At 34.6% G+C, this 11600-nt stretch overlaps 1 protein-coding gene across 3 annotated transcripts in view; it reads right to left on the bottom strand.

The window, feature by feature from the left end:
* Positions 1–207: 207 nt before the first annotated feature.
* PCDH9 (protocadherin 9) overlaps positions 208–11600 on the bottom strand; it is a 739691-nt gene continuing 728298 nt past the window's right edge. For 2 of the 3 annotated variants that reach the window (XM_032201943.1, XM_032201952.1), the window contains exon 4: positions 208–2362. In XM_032201943.1, the coding sequence (XP_032057834.1) occupies positions 1989–2362 (374 nt within the window). In that variant the 3' untranslated portion in view covers positions 208–1988. The remainder of the gene's footprint in view (positions 2363–11600) is intronic. The other variant, XR_004254141.1, reaches the window with a different exon arrangement.

Raw genomic sequence — 11600 nt, 5'->3', positions numbered from 1 at the left:
TGCAGGAGCTGAATAACTAAATAATGCTGAAGTGGCAGAACAGTAACAAGGATAACTGGTTAGATATTTATTCTGTCAAAGTTATTAAACACCCCTCACAAACTGACATAAGTACTGCAATAAGCAATGTGTCCCTAGCCCATTTTATGCCTTTTATATTGTGGAAGGAAAAAAAAAAAAAAAAAAAAAAAAAAAAAAAGTGAGCTGCTATATACAAAAGAATAAGGAAGAACAAAGAAAACATTTATGTTTTTGGTATGAATAAAATCACCTTCAGATCATCTAACTGTTTTTTTGTTTGTTTGTTTGTTTGTTTGTTGTGTTTAAGACTGATATTTCAGTGTGGCATAAGTAACTTTTGCTTTATTTCTGTAAGGACTTTTATTTATATTTTTTTTTCCGCATGCTATTTATTTGTGTAAATTATCTGTCATGCCTTAACAAAAACCATCTAGGAATGCTTGGATTTGGATTTGCTTTGCGTGCAACTTAGATCTTATTAACATTAGGAGTCACTCTGCTAGTTTGATGGAGGTGACATGATACTGGTACCTGCCAGGCATTGACCAACTATGATAACAAACAGTTAAACAGCAATAATTAGAGATTTAACCCTTTAGTTCCCCCAACTAGCCTACCAGGAGAATGCTCTGTTACATCATGAAGGCACAACACATTAAATATTCTGTGGTTATGGTCTAAAAACACTTGTGTTACTACAACATTAATTCAGATGAAGATCAACACAAATGCTGCTGTTTCAGTAATACAAACTGTCTTAGGTATAGACACACACTTGCCCAATTAGAAAAACATGATTATTGTATTTTGTTCATGTATAATTTCCTCCATATATTCCATCTGAGATCAATGTCAGCTACCACTCGTTAAATGCTAGACTGCAGCTAACTTGATCAAGGATTTCAAATTAACATCTTTCCCCCATACCTGTTCCACCAACAAAGATCTAAATATTCTCTCTTTTGCAGTCTCCCTGTTTTATGAAACAAAATGGAAGTTAAATAATAATAATAATAGTAATTTGCTAACATTTTAAGCCCTTTCAGGTACCCTTTCATTGCTTAATATTTCAGGAGGAAAAAAAAAATTAAAAAAATAAGGCCGGCATCACTTGCTACTACATAGAAAGAAAAACTTTTTTTTCTTTCCTTTTCTTTTTTTTTTTTTTTTTTCTTCATTTCCTTTCTACCAACAGCCTTCTCTCCCACCTCATCAATCCTTTTTTGCATTTTAACACAAGTTCTTTGAGCTCCTTTCAACGTAGTGTGTCAGAGAGAATACTAACACAGAAACACCATCACTGAAAATGAAAGCAAAACAACAGGAAGCAAATGAAAGAAAGTAAAAAGCAATTGTGAAACACCGAAATATGCTACCATATCTTTTCAAGTGAATGTTATAAGTACACGAAATTTGTAAGTAGTAATTGTTTCTATTTACAAGTATTTGAACACTGATTGACTTATAAGTGTCCACTAACATTGTTAATAGCACAATAGGTTTAATGTTTACAGTTTCAGTTGTTTTGTTTGCAATATGATCTCGAGTATAATGGTCCCAGCATAGTTCAATGACAACAAAAGCACAATTTTCTAACTGGATATTCTTTTTAATCATTGCAATACACTGAACTTTCTTGCACTCTCACTCTCCAAATGCATCTTCCGTTGTTCATAGCAGCAGTCCAGGGTCAAAACAAATAAACAAACAAAAAGAATATTTGCAAACTGGAGAGATCGCTGCAGATTTTAATCAGGTCTATTTAACAAAATCACACAACTAGTAGAAACACTCTTTCCTGTTTCAGGACATCATACCTTCTACGGTGCTAACATAAAGATATGCATATCTCTAGTAGGTGAAGCATAGTTCTAGAGTTCTACCTAGGACATAAAGCTCTGACACACACACACACAGTATTAGGAAGTCTAAGTAGGCTAAAGTCATTGGTACAAAGTAATCCTTTCTTATAGCTGGTGCTCCTTTGGACTCTCAACAGCTCCCGAGGCCTGTTTATAAGACTTCAAATTGGCCAGAGGAATGTCAGTCATGTGATTACCAGTGTTGAAGTGGCCCTCACTGGAACCATACTGCTTTCGGTCACTGAACTGGTTTCTGTTGCTATCTTCTTTCCAGGTCCTGGTCAATGTGTGTCCATTAACTAGTTTGTCCTTCTTAACCCATTCTTTCTGAGGTGCAAAGGTAGAGAGAGGAGACTTTGGCTGTTGGTACGATCCCAAGCTGGGAGGCATCCAACAGTTATCTGAGTGACCCAAAACCAGGCATTCTTGCGTGCACATCTCCGTAGCTTCAGCTAATCCTCGTGGCCCTAGAGGCCCATCTGTAGAAGACAAAAAAAAAAAAAAAAAAAGGGGGGGGGGGGGGGGAAGGGGGAGGAAGAGGGCGGAGGGAGAAGAGAGTAAGAGAGGAGAGGAGAAAGAGAGGGAAAAAAAGACATAATATTAGATTGTGATATTTTTTATTACATGTGTACATAAACGTCATAAGAAAATTAATGAGTTTGAAACAAAATACTGCTCTCTTTCAGAAAAATCTGTTAATGTTCATGGTAAATTTTAGATAAATTTTCATCGCATTGGGATGGCTGCTTTGTGGGGCATGTGTTCTCTATATATACAGTCCCTGAATGTAGGCATATACATAGTATATGTATGCATATACAGTTTTCAAAAGTGGAAATACAGTTCTATTAGCCCTAAGTTATCAGTCTCAAGTCCTACTTTGAATAAATATAACTCCTCTATTCATTCATACTTACTGAAAACATAGATCTAGGTGGGTGAATACGTCAGTGGAAGTAAGTATAGCCTTGCAGATTTTGAGTGAGAATTTATGTTCCTAATAAAATTCTATAGTCTTCTTTAATGTTCTGCTCTGCTTTCAGCTCATCTTATGCCTGTAATGCCTTGGCAAACTAACAGCCTACTTCAGTCTGAGAAACACTTTTGTTATCCAAAAATGGGCTGCCCAAAGGAATTCTCTGAAAAATTGTAGCTTCTACTATTTTACTAATTCAGATCAGGGTGCATAATTCTAGATAGCTACCCATAAAGCTCTGATGTACACTCCCCAAAAGTGGGAGCCAAATTAAACTGTGCTGGATTTGATATGAAACCATGAAACACTACAAAGATTGTAATAGAAAACAGAGTAAAAACTGTGATTCTTCTGGCTATTAACACACGTCTCAGCAAAAATAAAATTAAAGGGATAAGAAAAAAAAAAAAAAAAAAAACGTATGTAAATCTTGTTCATGATAAAGAACTTTTCTCATAATTCTCTGTAAATGAGGAATAAGAGACCACAGGAGGCAGAAATGAAGACTGCTAATGCACTATGAATATTAAATATCCACATCATTTTTCACAACTACTGAGGACACAGTTGGCCAGTTGCAAACATCTTGCAATCTAGAAGGTCAACCATGTCTTCAGCAGCACTAAATTCTTCTAAGTCTTACTGCATTCCAAAATGACTGAACTTTCTCATCTGACTAGAATGGGTTTATAAGGAAGGACAAGCCAGTAAAAAGGTAGAGAAACCACTTTGTGTGTCTTTGTGAGATATTTCTCAATATCTGAGATAGATATGCTTTGTCATGATTTGGTAACTGTATTGTAATTTTGAGCAAGAATTTTGAGACCTCTTCCTGTCTTTAGAGTAAATCAACTGGCTAATGTTGTAGATATTTGAAGAGTTAAGGAGACATTTTTCCTTGATTAAACATCCCAGTGACAGGAAGGAAATTACAGATTGATTTTTGAGAAAGAATTTTAGCAGGTAGGAATGAATAGTGAAGTTATAAAGCATCTTTAAAAGCAGTACTAATCAAGAAAAATGTCAGTGGTGTATCAGCAAAAGTGTCTTTACAATAATATAATTGAGATGCAAAATGATAAGTGAGGACACTTTAACAAAGATTTCTGTTTTACAATGCTAAAGAATATTTCATTCTCTTGTACCCCACGCATGTACATTAAATTACTCTTAGTAATATGCCTTTTTCTGATTAATCAAATTATCCCAATTAATTTAAAGGAAATTACTATTCTTTCACAGTTTTTGTTTGTTTTTTAAATTGTAACATAACAACACATGGTAGTCATTTCCATAGATTATCAATACACTGCTTTTACACACATATTGAGAATGTAATAAAATATATTTCTGCATGTTCAAATATAACTTGTTGTGTTATTTCTGAATAGCTCCTCTTTTTGAATATCTGAAGAATACAGTATTGAAGTGACAAAACGCAATCAGCCGTAAAAAAAAAAAAAAAAAAAAAAAATGTTGCGTCTTCATTCCCTGTATAATACACTGTCCTACTGGTTTTGATTAAAACATAAAAAAATGTACAGAATTAATACCCGTTTTCATTTAGGTCAATGCAAGATGAAATAATTAAGAATGACCGGGAAAGAAGAGAGGAGAGGGGAGGGGTGGGGGGGGACGGGAGGGAAGGCAGGAAAAAATAAAATAAAATAAAATAAAATAAAATAAAATAAAATAAAATAAAATAAAATAAAATAAAATAAAATAAAATAAAATAAAATAAAATAAAATAAAATAAAATAAAATAAAATAAAATAAAAATAAAATAGCAACTGTAAAGAAGAAGGTTATCAGAGATTTCAAGGAGAACCAAGAACTTTGATACTAAAATGAGGACTGTGATAATTCCCTGTGAGAATAACACTATTTTCTTCTATAAAAATTAAAAAAAAAAAAAAAAAAAAAAAAAAGTAAATGAAATAAAACATATGTGTCCCTCTAAACTACATTAAACGCTTTTTTGGGGAAGATCTACTTCATGTATTTTGCTTTCTTCTTTAACAGTTTTAGGCTGTTGATGCCGTTAAGCTAAGAATGGGCTTAAATATACTTTGCCTTAGTCATATTTAAGCTGTTAAATTTTCTGGAGAGCTCTGAAATATTAAGATATCTATTACTGTGAACAACAGAGAATAGGAATGGGATGACAATGCTGAGATGATCACCTAACCAGGAGGAACAGTTCCTTTTTCCGTGGTCATTGTTTTTGTTTTTGTTTGTTTGTTTCCAAAGGTTTGGTTTGGCTTGGTTTAACAAAGAACTGCTGTCCCACTTGGACTGGTGCACACATCCTCAACCATTCAAAACTCCTTATGCAGAGATTTCAGCTAAAGCCAAGACCATCATAGCCCCTCTAGGGGATGAATTATAGTTTTTGTATGAGTGTAGGTCACACCAAAAAACAGCTGTAAGCAGAGTGAGACCTCTGCTCTTAGAAGGGGACTAGGAAAACCAGAGTAACACTTGCACACTTGTTTTAGCAGTATAATCATTCAGATCGCTGTGAGGTATGGTGAAAGTTTGCACACACCTCTACTTATGCTTGTACATAGAAATCTGTGAATGAAATACATATTCAGACTTGGGAACAGGTTTACACTCCTACTCATGTCAGTGTGAATATTTTCAAATACTCTGACTCATGCTATCCAATCTGTAAAATACAAGGAAGATTTACTTGCTTTATTAAAATATTGTGAAGTTTAAGTTTCTAGAAGGCCTTGGAAGGGTTCATCTAATACATAATTAGAGCTAAATTACTTTAATTACTTTTGTTTTAAACCATCACAAGAGAAAAAGAATTCCACAAAGTTTTTTTGTTGTTGTTGTTTATAAACATAGATTTCTTTAAGCAATCTATTTTACTATTGAGCTGCTACAAGGAATGATCATTCTGTCTGGTTCAGGAGTAAGGCAGCTTCATTCATTATGTGTGTGATGCCTGTCATATCTGATTTCCAGTTAAGTCCCTTAGGTACAAGCACGATGTTTTTGTAAATGTTTTTGATAATAAAGTGGATTATGAGAATTTAAGGAACTCTACAGGTATCCTACTGTGAGATTCTGGAAGAAGAAAATAAACAGATTTGGGTAAATTTTTTTTTTTTTTTTTTTTTTTAAAGGACCACACACACACACACAAAAAATAATATTTTCTTCAAGGAATAATAATCATATATACAAAAAAAAAAAAAAAAAAAAAAAAGATATCTGGGTTTTCTTTAGCTTCTGTTTTGTGTAATTATGTTCTCAAGTATAAACATATTCTTTTCTCAGACTCTCATTCAGATTGCTATTCAATAGCATGAAGTGAAACAATCATGAGCAGTATGATAGGAGAGAGATCTTCCATGGGTAGCTCGCACTGAAGAGTCAGCTGTTTTGTATAGAGAAAGCACAATGTTGACTTAATAGTAATTATCTTTCTCCACCAGCACAGCTGAACAATAGCTTTCACCCAATTTTCTAAAGTTGTTTCATTATCACATACAATGACACCACTTAAAAACCTGTTCTTGCTGCTTTAATTTTATAATTGAATTAATTTGTTTTCTTTCTCTCCATAAAAATGTCACTGAATTTTCTGTATCAAGTCTTTCCACACTGAAGTACTTATTGATATGTTTTTTTCAAAGTATTTGTTCTTTGAACAATCCGTATTACATGAAGCTGGTTATCAGTCTTGGCTGCTTGAATATATAATGACACAAGTGCTGATAAAACTGTACAAGCCATCTGTCTCTGGAGTTAAATGTTTTGAAAACAACCACAAAAGTGCATAACAAACACTCCCTTAAATTGTCTTTGTAAATATTTATATCAGGTCTTACCCCAAAATGTTTGTTTATTCTTTTAATAGCTGTCAAGCAGATGTATGACTTGCTTCCTCAAAAGCAGACACGTGTAAGAAGGAAAATAATGTATGCCACTAAGGAGCTAGTCATATCCTAATGGTGGAATTTCTGTGTGGTCTTTTATCTCTGTTTATTATACCCTGAAGCTAAATTGCTGTTTCATTGATTAACTTACTGCTGCAATTAGCAACTAGCTTCTGGTGTGTTGACCAGCTGCTTTTCAACCTGTTTCTTTAAAACTCTCTTCCTTAAAGCTGGAAATTAGAAAATTGTCATCAATGCTGAAGGAGTCAAGACTGTGAGATAAGTTAAATTCATTGAGACAGTTTGACTTTTTTTTTTTTTTTTTTTTAGTGTTTTCTTTTTGGAGATGTTATCATTAAGTACATTTGAAAAATAGCTGTGTTTCAGGCAATCATACTTACTTAACTTTTTGTATTACTTCTTTTTTTTTTTAAAAAAAAAAAAAAAAAGCAACAATGGTAGCAATGACATTTTTAGCTCTATTTAACCTCAAATACAGAAAATTGTGGCTTTTTTTTTTTTTTCCCCTTTAAGCTTTCATGGACTACTTTATACTTTACTAAATGACCTTTTCTGAAACTGCATGTCTTTTACAGACTTTTCCACATATATTGGATTTGAAATGACATTTCTGCATTTCATGGAGATTTTACAACTGCTATATGTAATAAATACAAAAACTGGAAACCAGTTTATAATAAATACGTTATTTTCACACTTTTTTTTCTCTTAAGTATTAGTGAAATAAATGAGAACCTGTTCTTTATTTCTAGCCTGGTTAAATGTTAAAAAAAACTATTTTCTTAATAGACATGAAAAAAAAAAAATCTATACAATTATGTGAAATACTTAAGTGATCCAAATATTTTCCACTGAACTGTAGATGTCTATGATTCAAACTATAATTCCAAAAATTGTACATGATGACTTCTTTGACTCTATCAGATTAATTTTGCATTGGGAGATTATTCAAGTACATGAAATCCTGCTTCTGCACAGAATTGCCTCCGTCTTCTGATGACGGAAATGTTTCATGCATAAATCTAATCAGGGTTAAAAAAGTAAGTGTTCCCTTACCTTTATATACTGAATATCTCAATGTGGTTGGGATTTTAAAAGCACAACGAACGTAAAAACAGGTTGTAATTTTGAACAATAGAGCAATAAAAGCTAGTTTTTCTTCCTCTAGTTTATACTGATAGGCAGATTACAGAAAGGTCTTCTGCCTTTTTGATGGTTTGTTTTGTTTTTCAGAAATCACTTGTATTTAGAACACTTCTGGAAATGTGTGAGGCATAGCTCCAGTTCCCTTTTCTTTCTGATAGATTCAGATCCCTCTCTCCCACAGATGTACAAAATCAATGTCAATCTTGCTAACAAAAGCTTTTCTGTATTCCTTTCTGCAGAGATACTATGATACAAAGGGAATACTGAAATTAGTAATCTACTGTTGAAGAAGTGTTTTTTAACACCATGATTGCTATTAGAAATTATTATGAATTTTCTGTCTCGAGTTCCATTCACCTATAGTTACTCCACTTCAAAAGCTACAATGAAAGAAACCATCTCTAAGCTTATTATTTTTGTTTGTTTTACTTCCTGGATAATTAATTCTACTACTGTTTACAAGCTACATCTCCCTCAGTAATAGCTTTGTTGTCATCGTGTTATTTTTAACTTGCCTAACTTTCTGTGACCATCTCTGATTACTTTTTTTTTTTCTGAATACATACATGTATATACACATCTATGCATTTCCATTTGTGCATGTTCATGAAGTACTTATGTACCATAGAATCCACACTTTGAAACACAGGCAGGCTGGACTCATTTTCAGTTCCTTGCTTTTTCAAAGGCAAAACAACTTCCATCACTTGATCTTTAAAAGTTTAGCTTGTTATATGGTATTTTGGAGACTAAAGCATTTGGCTTCCTAGACCTGCTTACTTAGATGTTCCTTAGAAGGAATTCTGTGGCCTGTTTTGGCAGACTTGAACAAAAATGCTGCTTTATCCACTCCACTGTTCAACCAGATGCAGAGCAGGTGACAGAAGGCTGTTTGTGCACTGCTACATCTAAGCAAGTACACTTAGAGAAAGCATATAAGGAATTTCAGCAGTGTTTAGTAGTTTAGATTTATTTATAATACAACAAAGTGTTCTAAACCAACGTTTCTAAAAATAGTAAGTTCAGTTTATGAGTAAGTCTTTCCACCTCTGCCATCAAACACTTTTGAAATTAGTTCAGTTGCATGTTATTACCTTACTGTTTTAGTTCTAGTTCTCTTACACCAGAAATTCTTTAATACTGAATTTATGTGGGACTCAATACTCTGAGATATCTCTGAGTAAGAACGTACTTCTTTATGGTATCTCAGTTTGGTAGCTTGAAAAGTCACAGTGATTTAACCAAACTCTAGGGCTCATTTGTCCATATAAGATAACATGCAGCCCATTTCCCAACTCAGTGGAATACATCTTATCTGATTGTAGAATTTGTGAATGGTTTTCCAATAAAAGGGGTGGAGTAACCATCCCTGGGGGTGTTTAAGGAAAGGTTGGACCTGGTGTTTAAGGATATGGTTTAGTGGGTGACATCGGTAGTAGGGGGATGGCTGTACCAGACGATCTTGAAGGTATTTTCAAACCTTTATGATTCTGTGATTTTTAATAGAGGTCAAGCTTGCTTAGGGTTGTCTTGATTTTATTAATAGATAGATGAACTGACAAAGGTGACATTTGGGACCATTCTGCAGGCAAGTCAAAACTCTCTAAAATCAAAGGGGCATGGTCCATGCAATCAAGGGTATAGGAATATGCCACAGGAGGTGCTCTAAAGCAGTCATGGTCTGGAATGGAGCTGAGCTGCGCAGTGATTAGCTCAAACCTGTATAATTCTATGCTCCTCACTGGTCATAATAATCTAGCTCTGTTATTTATCACAGACTGCACACTGCCTATGTTCAGATCTATATGCCATCTTATTTTTTATGATTTAACTGGATGAAAGCTTGTATTAAAAAAGGAAAAATACCTTTAATGGGTAATTTCCTAGTTCTTTCTGTTATTAAAATTCTATGTATCATCAAATATAAAAATAAAAATGTGTTCTGTATAAACTTTTACTGAAGAATGTAGCCAATTGTATCACACTTCAGAAATACAGAATATAAAATAATCTGCTTTATTACTCTGGTTTAATGCACACTGTCATTAAAAACAAACAAATAAACAAACAAAATTTGTTTTCCACACTGATATTAGGGGTGCAGATAGTAATGTTATAGAATGAGGATGCCAATACCATCTACTTGGACTTCTGTAAGGCTTTTGACACAGTCCCACATGACAACCTAATCTCTAAATTAGAAAGATATGGATTTGAACAGTGGACCATCCGGTGGATAAGGAATTTTCTCAGTGGTCGCATCCAAAGAGTAGTGGTCAATGGTTCTATGTTCAGGTGGAGGCCAGTGGTGAGTGAGACCAGTGCTTTTCAATGTTCTCATCAATGACATAGACAACGGGACCGAGTACACCCTCAGTCAGTTTGCTGGTGACATCAGGCTGAGTGATACACTTGATACCAAAGAAGGAAGAGATGACATTCAAAGAGACCTGGGCAGGCTGGAGAAGTGGGCCCATGTAAATCGCATGAGGTTCAACAAGTCCAAGGGTACTGCACCTGAGTCAGGGCAAGCCCATACGTGAGTACAGACTGGGAGAACAATATATTGAGAGCAGCCCTGTGGAGAAGGAATTGGGGGTTTTGGTGGACAAAAGGCTTGACTTGACCCAGCAGTGCACTTGCAGTTCAGAAAACCAACTGCACCCAGAGATGCATCAAAAGAGGTGTGACCAGCAGATCGAGGGAAGCGATTGTCCTCCTCTTCTCTGCCCGTGTGAGGTCCCACCTAGAGTACTGCATCCAAGCTTGGGGGCCCCATCACAAGAAAGATATGGACCTGTTAGAGTCCAGAAGAGGGCCACAAAGATGATCAAAGGACTGGAGCACCTCTCCTCTGATGAACAGCTGAAAGAACTGGAGATGTTCAGCCTAGAGAAGAGAAAAGAACTGGAGATGTTCAGCCTAGAGAACAGAACGCTCTGGGGAGACCTCATTGAGGCCTTTGAATACTTAAAGTGGTCTTATAAAAAAGGATGGAGAAGGACTATTTACTTGGGTAGATAATGACTGGACGAAGGGGAATAGTTTTAAACTACAAGAGGTTAGATTTAGTCTAAAACATTAGGATGAAATTGTTCACTATCAGGGTAGTGAGGCACTGGCACAGGTTGCCAAGAGAAGTTGTGGTTGCCCCACCCCTGGAAGTGTTCAAGACCAAGTTGGATGAGGCCCTGGGCAGCCTGACCTAGGGATGGAACTAGATGATTCTTAGGGTCCCTTCCAACCCAAGACATTCTACAATTCTCTGATGAGAAGCAAAAAAGAAATATAAATAGGATTTTTGAAAACTAACAACAACAATAACACAATGGCTTTTTAACATTAACAATAATAATAATAAAAAGATTAAATGAAGCTACTGCCATGAAGAATGTTATCTCATCTAATCTTATTTCCTCAAAATTAACATTGTTTCCCGGATCTTTAATCTTAACAGGATCATCTCATCTAACAAATACAAATACCTAGGAGGATTCAAATGAAGCTTATAATTTTGATTAGATTACTTAATGGATTTGAAGTACAGTCAGCATTCAAAGATTTAGATTAATATTCATTTTTAGCATTTTTTTCCTTATGTGGCTGTTTATTTTGCTGCTTATATATATGTATATATTCCCAAAGAATGGTGATGGATGGTGACAATAAAGTGGTCAC

Source organism: Aythya fuligula, chromosome 1, assembly GCF_009819795.1.
Source record: "Aythya fuligula isolate bAytFul2 chromosome 1, bAytFul2.pri, whole genome shotgun sequence".
NCBI lineage: Eukaryota > Metazoa > Chordata > Aves > Anseriformes > Anatidae > Aythya > Aythya fuligula.
The sequence above is the reverse complement of the archived record's forward strand: the minus strand, read 5'-3'. Positions and strand labels throughout refer to the sequence as shown.